The sequence below is a fragment of the Hyalella azteca genome, unplaced genomic scaffold (genome assembly GCF_000764305.2).
Source record: "Hyalella azteca isolate HAZT.00-mixed unplaced genomic scaffold, Hazt_2.0.2 contig8077, whole genome shotgun sequence".
NCBI lineage: Eukaryota > Metazoa > Arthropoda > Malacostraca > Amphipoda > Hyalellidae > Hyalella > Hyalella azteca.
In genome coordinates, this window is record NW_025938181.1 from 630373 (window position 1) to 643647 (window position 13275).

A 13275-nucleotide genomic window follows, 5' to 3' on the forward strand; every position below is an offset into this window, starting at 1 on the left:
GGATTTTAATTAGGAACTACCCCTATCATAAATTTTAGCCCGGCCAATGCTAGTGAAAAAATTAAATCGCGGAATTTGTCCAGAAAAAAGACCCTCTGGCTGCGCTGTTTAAAAATAGTACAAAAATGCAATAATAGGACAAGATGAAGCAATCGGAGTCAACTTTTTTTCAAACTGTACTCATGCGAGCCTATTTTCAAAGACAATAATAAAGTTTCCTCGTGCCCTGCCTTATAACTTTTAAGTATTAATTGAAACCATTAATATGGCCTGCATAACTAATTAAATAAATGTGAATCACCTTCTAAATGAAAGCCAATTTATACCGTTACAAGTTTAATAAAGAAATCTGCACACTGCGTATCCGTAATATTGACTTCACGATTAATCCTCAAGCTTCAACAAAACGAGTCAACATAACCGACAGACCCAAGCACAATGCTATTCCTGCCTTAAACGTTCAAGTTTACGTTGAAGTAACATAATCTTACGTTGAAGCAACGTAATCTTACGCTGAAGCAACGTAATCTTACGTTGAAGCAACGTAATCTTATGCTGAAGCAACGTAATCTTACGTGGAAGCAACGTAATCTTATGTTGAAGCGACGTAATCTTACGTTGAAGCAACGTAATCTTACGCTGAAGCAACGTAATCTTACATCTTACGTTGAAACAACGTAATCTCTTACGTTGAAGCAACGAAATCTCTTACGTTGAAGCAACGTAATCTCTTACGTTGAAACAACGTAATCTTACGTTGAAACAACGTAATCTTACGTTGAAACAACGTAATCTCTTACGTTGAAGCAACGAAATCTCTTACGTTGAAGCAACGTAATCTTACGTTGAAGCAACGTAATTTACATTGAAACAACGTAATTTACGTTGAAGCAACGTAAAATAAACGCTGTTTCAACGTCATATACATGGAGGGCTGTTACTCAGGCATGTACAAGCTTATAATTTACAAAATACATAATAATATAGTCGGAGAAACATGGCGCTGGGGCGTGAAATAGGTCAATAGTTTGAAAAGTTACGGTTTTTACGGTTAAATTAATTAATTTACTTTTCATAATAAAGTTCCATATAGCAAAGTGACAACTACTGTGCCAACAATCATTATTTCAATCTTCACCGACAATCGCGATATAAGATTCAAGGAATTCAAACGCGATTGCACAATCTCACCAACAATCGTCACGTGAAGCGATACTCAACAGAAAAAAGTGTTTTGCAAGCTGATTGTTCCCAGCAATCAATGCAAACTGATTGTTCACAACAATCAATGCAAACTGAATTTTCACAATAATCAATCCTATGTAGCTGATTGCTCTAAAGAATTAATTCAAGTTGAATGTTCACAAAATAATTTAAACTGATTGTTTACAACAATCACTCCGCGATATCGTACAATCATCGGGTCAAAAACTCAACAAGATATAGCAATCTGTAGGCTATACTTGCTAGCCCATGATGATTGTTTAGTGATACCAATCAATCAATAGAACAATCAATTGCCAGTATATATTCGCTCGCAATCTCCACAAAGATTGCGCTGAGATGTCTGAAAATCTCTAGGATATACCCAGCGGCAATCACACAGATTCTAGGATCCATACAGATTTTAAGATCCACACAGATTGTTTGGATCCACACAGATTCTAGGATCCACACAGATTGTTTGGATCCACACAGATTGTTTGGATCCACACAGATTGTTTGGATCCACACAGATTCTAGGATCCACACAGATTATGAGAAACCACGGAATTTTACACAACCTGCAGAGCTACAATTCACCGCATTCACTATACACTTCATTCACCACACGCCCCATTCACTATACAGTTCATTCACGCCCTGGAAAAACCATACAAGTATTCAGCAGATACACAAAAGCGACGTTAAAGCAATAAAAGAATTGCCTATTTTATAAGCACAGTAAACGCAATAATAAACAATAACTTCATTACATTTATAGACGTCCATTGCACTTTATTTATAAGTCAAGTTCATACATACAACAATACAACTTTTAGAGATGCGAATACTTAACCATAATATTCACGAATATCTAGCCATAATATTTACGAATATTTAGCCATAATATTCACGAATATTTAGCCATAATATTCACGAATATTCAGCCATATTATTCACAAATATTAAGCCATAATATTCACGAATATTTAACCATAATATTCACGAATATCTAGCCATAATATTCACGAATATCTAGCCATAATCTTCACGAATATCTAGCCATAATCTTCACGAATATTTAGCCATAATATTCACGAATATTTACCTAGAAAATTGGCGAAAATTTGTTTGCAATATCAACGGATCCATAATTTTTTTGGGAGTTTAACATCCGAACAAACTTCTGATTATTTCCATTGAATAAATAGACTCGTAGACTGCAGACCAATAGACTCGTAGACTGCAGACCATATATTGGCATCAATAATAATGATGAAATAGAAAATAAAAATAATAATGAAACAAAAGAGTACAAGCGATGGCAGCGCCGCGGTCCTTCTCTTCACCTCAGGCTGCCGCGTCCTTCAGCTTCCTGGGGAGGAAAAATAATTATTAATAATTAATTAGGAATTATTTTCATATTTTCCTTATTAATTAATTAATAATTAGTAATTCTTTATAATAATAATTCTTCCTTGGGGAAGAATTATTATTGGTAGGCCTTGTATATGCCTTACCACAAAGGGTGAGGTAAATCATAAGGTAAACAATAGGGATTAAAAATTAGCTTGCAAGACCAAAGAGACTTATTTCAAATGCATTAATAGATAATATTGAGACATTTTATGTTCAAAGAAGATTAAGGTATCATTAAACTATCAACAAGAATTAGGATGTCCCGCTGAGCAAACTCCACCCACTCCCCCTACAGCAGACACAAGTCCCCCCACTCCCCCTACAGCAGCCACAAGTCCCCCACTCCCCCTACAGCCTGTCTCTTATACACATCTAGATGTGTATAAGAGACAGGTTGTTTACAGTGTATTTATAGCGCCCGTGCTGCGGTAGATGCGGTGCACCTGGGGGCGTGTTGTGGGGCGTTACTGGGCAGTTACAGGGCGTTTACAGGGCAGTTACAGGGCGTTTACAGGGCAGTTACTGGACAGTTACAGGGCAGTTACAGGGCATTTACAGGGCGTGTGTTGTGGGGCGTTACTGGGCAGTTACAGGGCGTTTACAGGGCAGTTACAGGGCATTTATAGCGCCCGTGCTGCGGTAGATGCGGTGCACCTGGGGGCGTGTTGTGGGGTTACTGGGCAGTTACTGGGCAGTTACAGGGCGTTTACAGGGCGTTTACAGTGTATTTATAGCGCCCGTGCTGCGGTAGATGCGGTGCACCTGGGGGCGTGTTGTGGGGTTACTGGGCGTTTACAGGGCATTTAGAGTGCATTTACAGTGTATTTACAAAGTATTTAGAGTGTATTTAGAGTGCATGTAAAGAGCATTTGTATTGCATTTATATACCATGGTTATTATTTGACAAAACATAGTCTACTCTATTTCACATGGAGCATTTATTGTTGTTTACAATAACTTAAATACCAAATATATTATCAATCAATTCATTAACTATTTATCCAAGTTGCAGCTCGGTCAAAATATAATCATTAAAACTAAACATTCGTAAATTATATAGAAAAAACGCTGAAGAAAACCCCGTGAACCATAAAGCGTGTGACCTAAACGCAGCCAAAAAACAGTCAACAAAATGGCACGAAAAATAAGGAAAATGTTTTTGTAAATGTAAGCCAAAAACCAACTCAAATTTTAGTAACGCAATCATGTCCTCTGTGTAGGATACTCACACACCTCATGATAATGAGGAAGACGAGCTGGCGAAACTTGGGCATTTACAGTGCATTTCTTATAAATATGTAACTGCTAATTAAAATGCACTGTAAATGCAGTGTAAATGCACTGCAATAGGTACATATTCATAAGAAATACACTTTGTCTGCAGATGTATCTGTTCATTTTAACCTAATATATCTAGCAAAAATATCTTAAATAACTTGCCTAAATATCTAAAATATCCAGCCTAAAGCCTAGCCTAAATATACAAAATATCTAGCCTAAATATCTTATATATCTACCCTATATAAAATATCTAGCCTAAATATCTAGCGTCATTAGGCCGTTACACCAGTCGCCTACTCTAAAAACCCCAGAATTGTTCACAGTTTGTAGCGGGTCTCGAACACGCAACTCACTGCTACAATTTTGCTGCGCTTAACCGCCTGGCCTCCTCGACTATTTCGACTAGAACTGTTGCAGGTAGCTGGGATAGAACCTGCAACTCACTGCTCCAATCTTGATACTCTGAACTGTAATCACACATAGTATCCTTCGCAGGAAACACCCAGCGTGTCTTCCTGCAGGAAACACACAGCGTGTCTCCCCGCATGAAACACCCAGCGCGTCTCCCCGCAGGACTCACCCAGCGTGTCAACCGCAGGAAACACCCAGCGTGTCTCCCCGCATGAAACACCCAGCATGTCTCCCCGCATGACTCACCCAAAGGAGGAGGACTGCCATGCCCCCAGCGTCAGCAGAGCACCCCAGGGCGACCAGCGTCAGGAAGATCCCGAGGGCGATCTGGTGGGACCCGAACGCCCGCCCCACCGATACCCACCCGCTGCCAGCGTCAGGGTAGTGTTATATAATATATTTATTCTTTATATTAATATAAATTATAAATTTATTATTCTTTATTAACGCGACGAGTTTCAGGCCTGTGAACCATTCACGTGAACCACGATCCATGTCGCTCCTTGTCAAACCAGAGGACGGCCACGAAATTATAAAAAAAGCAACAGTGTACCGGTACAGCAATACAATAGAAAATGGAACGCTTTCAAACAAATTTTCATCGCATATCAACAAAAGCAGCAGAAACACAATAGATAATTCAACTCCTATCAAAAACCTTCACAGCTTCCAACCTCAAAACCATCAGCAATACAATAGATAATTCAATTCTCAAAACAAATGTACAACACATATCAACAGAAGGATCAGAAACACAATAGATAATTCAACTCCTTTCAAAAACCTTCACAGCTGTCACCCTCAAAACCAATGGCAATACAAAAGATAATTGAACTCTTTCAAAAAAATTTCCAACGCATATCGAAAACATCAGCAATACAATAAAAAATTGAACTCTCAAAACCAAACTTCACATCAACATTAAAATCAACAATTGAAAAATTCGTGTCAACTTAAAAGAAAGGATGAAGCACCCCCAGCTACTCCCTTGTGAGTTAAAGAAGCTAGTACGACATACAGACAACAGTTTCCTGGCAGGGAAACTGTTCGGAAAACAGTAAAAAATTATAACTCAGTACTCATTGCAGTGAGTGACGGAGCGCATTTTCTCGTCGACGAAAACGTGAAGTCACGGACAGACGGACGGACAGATAGACAGACGGACGGACGGATATGGCGAGCATAATAGGGCAATAGGGCATTTTTTCCATAAATGGAAAAATGCGCTAATAAACGGTCTCACCGGCGTTCTGGAGGCCGGCCGTCAAGCGAAAATGAACCGCTTATCCGTTTTTCAGATGTTGTACGGGTTTCTAGTGATAAATTTGAATAAAAAGGCAATACGGTGTTTCTTTTCACGTGTCGACCGGCCACTTGAACGCCGGTGAGACCGTTTAATGGCGATTTTTATAACGGTGAAGTACCTATAACAATCGTGGCAACTCTTGATCCAAACTAATTTTTTTTTTGGCCGCACGTACGGCAAAAATTTTTGTTTTGAAGGAGAGTTTTTCCCGGCACCAGGGGCCGGGAGACGTGAATATGGCGTGTTAGAATCATGATGTATGTAGAAGGGGCATTAGAATCGAGAGTTTTACTGTACAAAGTTTAACACGTCAAGTGCGGCCCACCACGGTTGCCAGATGGCCTAAAACGGCCAAGTCAGAGAACAAACAAGGCACATTATTAAATATTCACTAGTAAATTTGTAGGTTCCGGAGCAAACATTGATTTTTTTAAAACAAAAATTCCTGTGCCGCACTTAACGTGTTAAAGCCAAGAGATCAGGCAGGCGACGAGAAATTGGGGACAGCCAAAGCAGAAGTGACCAAAGTTATAACCAATACCGTATATTCATAGACAAGATGCAATTGCAATTCTTTAGAGCTCACTGAGATACAATGAGGTGTTTCAGACGCCATGAGCTTACTGAGACACCATAGGTGTCTCAGACACAACGAGGTGTCTCAGACACTATAAGGTGTCTCAGGCATCATGAGCTTACTGAGACGCAATGAGGTGTCCCAGAAACAATGAGCTACCTGCAAGGTAGCTCATGATGTGACTTAAAGTTTACATCAAAAGCCACGCCAAGTTATATTTATTTAGTTTCATTGAGAAATATTCTAATATATATGGGGCTTGGGTCACCTCGAGCCAGGCATAGATCATGGCGAGGGCCACGAGGCACCACAGCAGCGCCAGCATCGCCACCACCGCGCCCACCGCCAACTGTCCCACCGACCCTGCCGCCCTCATCAGCTGCACCGCCTCCAGCATCCCGCTGGGGTGAGTCATTAGATGGATTTCGTTCATGTGTTTTAATTTGCAATAAAAAAATATCTCTTCCTGCCTGCAGTTAGAGATATCTTCCTTTCCCGGGGTTAACGGGTTACGGGGATGAGGGGAGGGTGAGGGGGGTACATCCCGGGGTTAGCGGGTTACGGGGGTGAGAGGGGTACATCCCGGGGTTAACACGGCAGGGGGGTATGCTGGATTACGGGGGTGAGAGGGCTGGTGACATGATGTCATTCTTGTTAGAACAGGGCCTCGGTCGCCACCCAACGGGCCATCACTAAGTAGGCCTAAATAGGTCTTCACTAAATACAAAAGAAGACATCATCCAGACGATACTAGCCTCAATATGAGAAACCTTCCAACGAGAGCTGCAATGGACGAACGAACAGGGAGACCACATTGACACCATGAAGTTGAATGATGGTGGCCTCCGCACTCCATAGACAAGCTTTGCCCGACTCCACACTTTGGACCCCGAACAGACCCGAAAGTTCAACAGACCCGAAAGTTCAACAGACCTAAAAGTTCAACAGACCCAAAAGTTCAACAGACCCAAAAGTTCAACAGACCCGAAAGTTCAACAGAACCGAAAGTTCAACAGATCCGAAAGTTCAACAGACCCGAAAGTTCAACAGATCCGAAAGTTCAACAGACCCAAAAGTACAACAGACCCGAAAGTACAACAGACCCGAAAGTTCAACAGAGCCGAAAGTTCAACAGAGCCGAAAGTTCAACAGAGTCGAAAGTTCAACAGACCCGAAAGTTCAACAGAACCGAAAGTTCAACGGACCCGAAAGTTCAACAGACCTAAAAGTTCAACAGACCCGAAAGTTCAACAGACCCGAACGTTCAACAGACCTGAAAGTTCAACAGAGCCGAAAGTTCACCAGAGCCGAAAGTTCACCAGAGCCGAAAGTTCAACAGACCCGAAAGTTCAACAGAGCCGAAAGTTCAACAGACCTAAAAGTTCAACAGACACGAAAGTTCAACAGACCCGAACGTTCAACAGACCTGAAAGTTCAACAGACCCGAAAGTTCACCAGAGCCGAAAGTTCAACAGACCCGAAAGTTCAACAGAGCCGAAAGTTCAACAGACCTGAAAGTTCAACAGAGCCGAAAGTTCAAGAGACCCGAAAGTTCAAGAGACCCGAAAGTTCAACAGACCCAAAAGTTCAACAGACCCAAAAGTTCAACAGACCCGAAAGTCCAACAGACCCAAAAGTTCAACAGAGCCGAGAGCTCAACAGAGCTGAAAGTTCAACAGACCCGAAAGTCAAACAGACCCGAAAGTTCAACAGAGCCGAAAGTTCAACAGACCCGAAAGTTCAACAGAGCCGAAAGTTCAACAGACCCAAAAGTTCAACAGACCCGAAAGTTCAACAGACCCAAAAGTTCAACAGACCCAAAAGTCAAACAGACCCGAAAGTTCAACAGACCCGAAAGTTCAACAGACCTGAAAGTTCAACAGACCCAAAAGTTCAACAGACCCAAAAGTTCAACAGACCCAAAAGTTCAACAGACCCAAAAGTTCAACAGACCCAAAAGTTCAACAGACCCAAAAGTTCAACAGACCCAAAAGTTCAACAGACCCAAAAGTTCAACAGACCCAAAAGTTCAACAGACCCAAAAGTTCAACAGACCCAAAAGTTCAACAGACCCAAAAGTTCAACAGACCCAAAAGTTCAACAGACCCAAAAGTTCAACAGACCCAAANCCAACAGACCAGCCAGTCCAACAGACCAGCCAGTCCAACAGACCAGCCAGTCCAACAGACCAGCCAGTCCAACAGACCAGCCAGTCCAACAGACCAGCCAGTTCAACAGACCAGCCAGTCCAACAGACCAGCCAGTCCAACAGACCAGCCAGTCCAAAAGACAAAACTAACCACACAAATAAATGTGTGAGTCACATGCCTGAAACTGACGCACGTATCTCAGTTTTGCCGAGACAAACATTAACTTTCGCCGAGACTTCAATAATGAAGTAATTAATTCATAATTACTAATGAAAAGTATTGCTTATGAATGAATTATAAGTAACAATAAAAATTGAATCAATAGTAATAATAATACTTGAATTATTAGTAAAAATGAAAATTAAATTATTAGTTATAATAATAATTGCATTATCAGTTATTATAATAATCGAGTTAATAATAATACTAAATAGCGGTTACAGCGTTTATTAGGCCGTAGGCCTGTCGCTGATTCTTAACATCGCAGAACATTGACAGCTTGTTGCGGTCTCGAACTCACAACTCACTGCTCCAATTCTGCTGTGCTTAAGGGGAGCGTCTGGGTGGTGAAAACACTTTTTTTTTACGGACGGATCACTTTGAAACTTGGTACACCTATGTAAAACAGAAATCTATGACTTCTTTGTTCGTGTCAATTTTTCGAAAAAATGAAAGAACACGTGAAATTCTTCGAAAACGGCAAAAAAGGGGGTACTATAGAAATTTATCTCCTCCTAGGATTTTGAAGCTACAACATCGAGACGCATATCACTCGATGCGTAAAGACCATACGGTATCTATCGATTCGTCTTCGTTTTTTTTTTTAATTTCGAATTTTTGTGGATGGGGGAGCCTTTTTTATGCAAAATATTCGGAAATTTTTTGTTTTTCCCCTTTCCCCCCCCCCTTTTTTACTAAATATTTTAAAAACTATAACGAAATTGAAAAAAACGCAAAAAAACAATCTCTAGACATTTTAATTGCGAATCTAATGGTATATGTCTCATTGTTATAGCTCCAAAACTCTAGGAGGAGATAGGTTTGCTGTGACAATAAGTCAACTGTTCAGGAGAGCGCTACAAAGTCCCGCGCGCATAGGAATAGCCACTCAATGTAGCAAGGATACAAAACTAAACGTTACTGAAGCTTGATTACAGTCAAGGATGATGGGAGCGACTGCATGCACACCTCCTCGTACGACGCCAGGCGGGTAACTGAGCTGCAGCTCAAGCAGACACTCTATTCAAGTGCTCGGCAGCTAATTTCCCCCTATCTAAAATGTTAAAGAACTCCTCCACCCCCCACCCTTTCGGAATCTATCGTGAACGCATAAATCAACGTACAGAGGTGGTTTTGCCTTTCGGAAATCAACGTACAGAGATGGTTTTGGTACCGTTGGATAGCTCAGAATGTCAGCTTTAAGATGAGACTAAACCCGGAAAAGCCAATACTGTTGATTTTGCACCCAGACGCGCCCCTTAACCGCCCGGCCTCCTCGCCGATTCTGACCAGAAACTGGCGCACAGAGCTGGGATCGAACCCGCGCCTCTCTGCGCCAATCCAGGTACTCGGAGCTGTAACCACTGGGCCACCCGAATACTAATAATAGAAATATTAGAAATAATGGTAATTAAATAATTATTATACTAATAATGGAGATATTAGAAATAATGGTAATTAAAAAATTCTTATAATTGTGCGCCTCACCAGGAGCCCATGCTGGGGATGCCCACGGCCGTCACCACCGCCACCACGGTTTGGAAGAAGAAGATGAAGAAGAACACCATGAAGTTGAACGATGAGTCGTCCCTGCAACACACAACACCATGAAGTTGAATGATGAGTCGTCCCTGCAACACACAACACCATGAAGTTGAATGATGAGTCGTCCCTGCAACACACGCCAATGATGAGTCGTCCCTGCAACACACAACAATGATGAGTCGTCCCTGCAACACACAACAATGATGAGTGGTCCCTGCAACACACAACAATGATGAGTCGTCCCTGCAACACACAACAATGATGAGTCGTCCCTGCAACACACAACACCATTTTCTCACAAGATAAAGACCGGGATAATAAAAATCATTGTAATGTCCAAGAGTAGTTTGAAGGTACAAATGCTCGAGTGCTTGCCAGCAGACCAGCATACCAGCAGACCAGTAGACCAGCAGACCATCACACCAGCAGACCATCAGGCCAGCAGACCAGCATACCATTAGACCAGCAGACCAGCATACCAGCAGACCAGTAGACCAGCAGACCATCACACCAGCAGACCATCAGGCCAGCAGACCAACATACCATTAGACCAGCAGACCAGCATACCATCAGGCCAGCAGACCAACATACCATCAGGCCAGCAGACCAACATACCATTAGACCAGCAGACCAGCATACCAGTAGACCAGCAGACCAACATACCATTAGACCAGCAGACCTAGTTAGCTACTATTGAGTCCACACTGTTAGAAAAATTACCGTTAACGGATTTACCGGCGTTTCAGTGGCCGGTCGGCACGTGAAAACAAACACCATGTCGCCGTTTTTATTCTAATTTAACACTAGAAATCCGTAAAACATCTGATAAAAACGGCGAAACAGTTCATATTCAGGTGGCGACCGGCCACTAGAGCGCCAGTGGGACTGTTTTTTCACCGTTTTTCCAAACAGTCCACTGTGTCACTGAGACTTGCCTCAGACGCTGAGTTTACAGCTTACACAGCATATGTGTCCCGAGGACAACCCGGTGGGCGGAAGTGCGAAGTCTATAAATGGGCTGGGAACCTAGGTAAAACCCTCAGGAACTGATAAGTACGTCGCGACGTAACGTGCGTTAGAGCTACTCCGATCTAACAGGTCCTAGCTTTACCTGTATTGTATCACTCGTGTATACCACCCCGTATACTGTACTGTAACCCCCCCCTGTATAACCACCCCGTGTAGCTCTCATGTACTGTAGCTCTCATGTAATACCACCCCGCATACTGGATTGTAACTCTCATGTATAACCACCCCGTATACTGTACTGTTTTCCTCACATATCAACATCCCGTATACTGTAATATACCGTAGCGCTCGTGTATTACCACCCTGTATAGGTACCGTACTGTAACACTCATGTACTACCACCCCGTACACTGTACTGTTTTCCTCACATATCAACACCCCGTATACTGTACTATAACGCTCGTGTATTGTACCACCCTGTATACTGTACTGTAACACTCATGTACTACCACCCCGTATACTGTACTGTTTTCCTAACATATCAAGACCCCGTATACTGTAATATAACGCTCGTGTATTGTACCACCCTGTATACTGTACTGTAACACTCATTTACTACGACCCGGTATACTGTAATATATCTCACGTATCACCACCTCGTATCAAGATAAGATCTCTAGACAGATGGTGTCTTACTTATCCCTCACGCACTTAATCAACGAATCCATGTCCTCAGGTTTAGTTAGAAATATAGTAAGTCTGGAGGCGCATAAACGTGCTTGCGGATGGTGAAAGAGAACACAAAAAAACAAGGAATGCCCGATTTAAAATATTATTGGAGAGTAACTACCGAGATAATTGAGGAGTGCATGAGAACATACTAATTTTATTAATTATATTGAAATTAATGTTATTTTCTGACTACCGGATTTGTCCGAACTCTGAAAGTATTTTCCGAGTAATTTTTGGTCCAAAATTTTACTGTTGTATCCTTTTTACTTATATTATGTACTTATTTCCACCAAAATGATGTTTAATGCTTCTTCTTACTTGAAAATGAATGTTTGTTGCATTCGAAACGTCGTTAATAAATAAGAATTACTTCCTGAAACGTGCATTTTGATCTACCGTCATCTGAAGAAAAGTTCCACTCCCAGATAATAAAAATCAACTAATTCTCTGGTCATCAATCGCAAGTGTATAAACAAATTAATATTAATACATAGGTATTCACAATTTCATCAACACATTGAAATATAATTAATGAAATTATTAATGCATGAGAAGATATACTTTATAAATTGGTCACGGAAATTACAACATTACAAGTATATTACCGGTACTGATAGCAGCAGGTAGAGCACAATGCTATATCTACCAGAACGCCTTGTGGTAGAGCATAATGCTATATCTACCTGAACGTCTTGTGGTAGAGCATAATGCTATATCTACCTGAATGCCTTGTGGTAGAGCACGATGCTATATCTACCTGAACGTCTTGTGGTAGAGCACAATGCTATATCTACCTGAACGTCTTGTGGTAGAGCACAATGCTATATCTACCTGAACGTCTAGTGGTAGATCACAATGCTATATCTACCTGAAGGCCTTGTAGACCGTCCTGAACCAGCAGACGTAGGAGACCGGCGTGAAGAGCAGCAGGTAGAGGAGCCCGAGACCGAAGGTGACCGCCTCGCCGTTACTGAAGAGGATGGCCAGCCCGCCCAGCATGTTGAGCAGCAGCATCAGGGCGTGAACTGCGATAGTTTTACGTATTAAATTAAAATTATATGCACCTATAATCAAATTAAATTAATATCGCAGTAGCATTACATTTGCATTAAACCTAAAAAACTTAGAAGAGAAGCCAAGTCCTACACGGAGACGCTGTTACTGCTGCAAACTGCGGACACAGAGACGCTGTTACTGCTGCAAACTGCGGACACAGAGACGCTGTTACTGCTGCAAACTGCGGACACGGAGACGCTGTTACTGCTGCAAACTGCGGACACGGAGACCTGTCTCTTATACACATCTAGATGTGTATAAGAGACAGCCATAGAATTAGTGTTCCATGGTTTGAAAACCATAGAATAAGAGTTTTTCGGGGTTTTAAAGCCAAACCCATGGTTTGAAAACCATAGAATAAGAGTTTTTCGGGGTTTTAAAGCCAAACCCATGGTTTGAAAACCATA

At 41.7% G+C, this 13275-nt stretch overlaps 1 protein-coding gene across 2 annotated transcripts in view; it reads right to left on the reverse strand.

Annotated features, from left to right (window-relative positions):
• Positions 1–3246: 3246 nt before the first annotated feature.
• The window catches only part of LOC108675729 (secretory carrier-associated membrane protein 1), a 19766-nt gene continuing 9737 nt past the window's right edge, over positions 3247–13275 (reverse strand). For both annotated transcript variants that reach the window (XM_018163754.2, XM_018163755.2), the window contains 4 exons: positions 12681–12837; positions 10055–10156; positions 4561–4681; positions 3247–3384 (listed from right to left, as the gene is read on the reverse strand). In XM_018163754.2, coding sequence (XP_018019243.1) covers positions 3340–3384; positions 4561–4681; positions 10055–10156; positions 12681–12837 — 425 coding nt within the window. In that variant the 3' untranslated portion in view covers positions 3247–3339. The remainder of the gene's footprint in view (positions 3385–4560; positions 4682–10054; positions 10157–12680; positions 12838–13275) is intronic.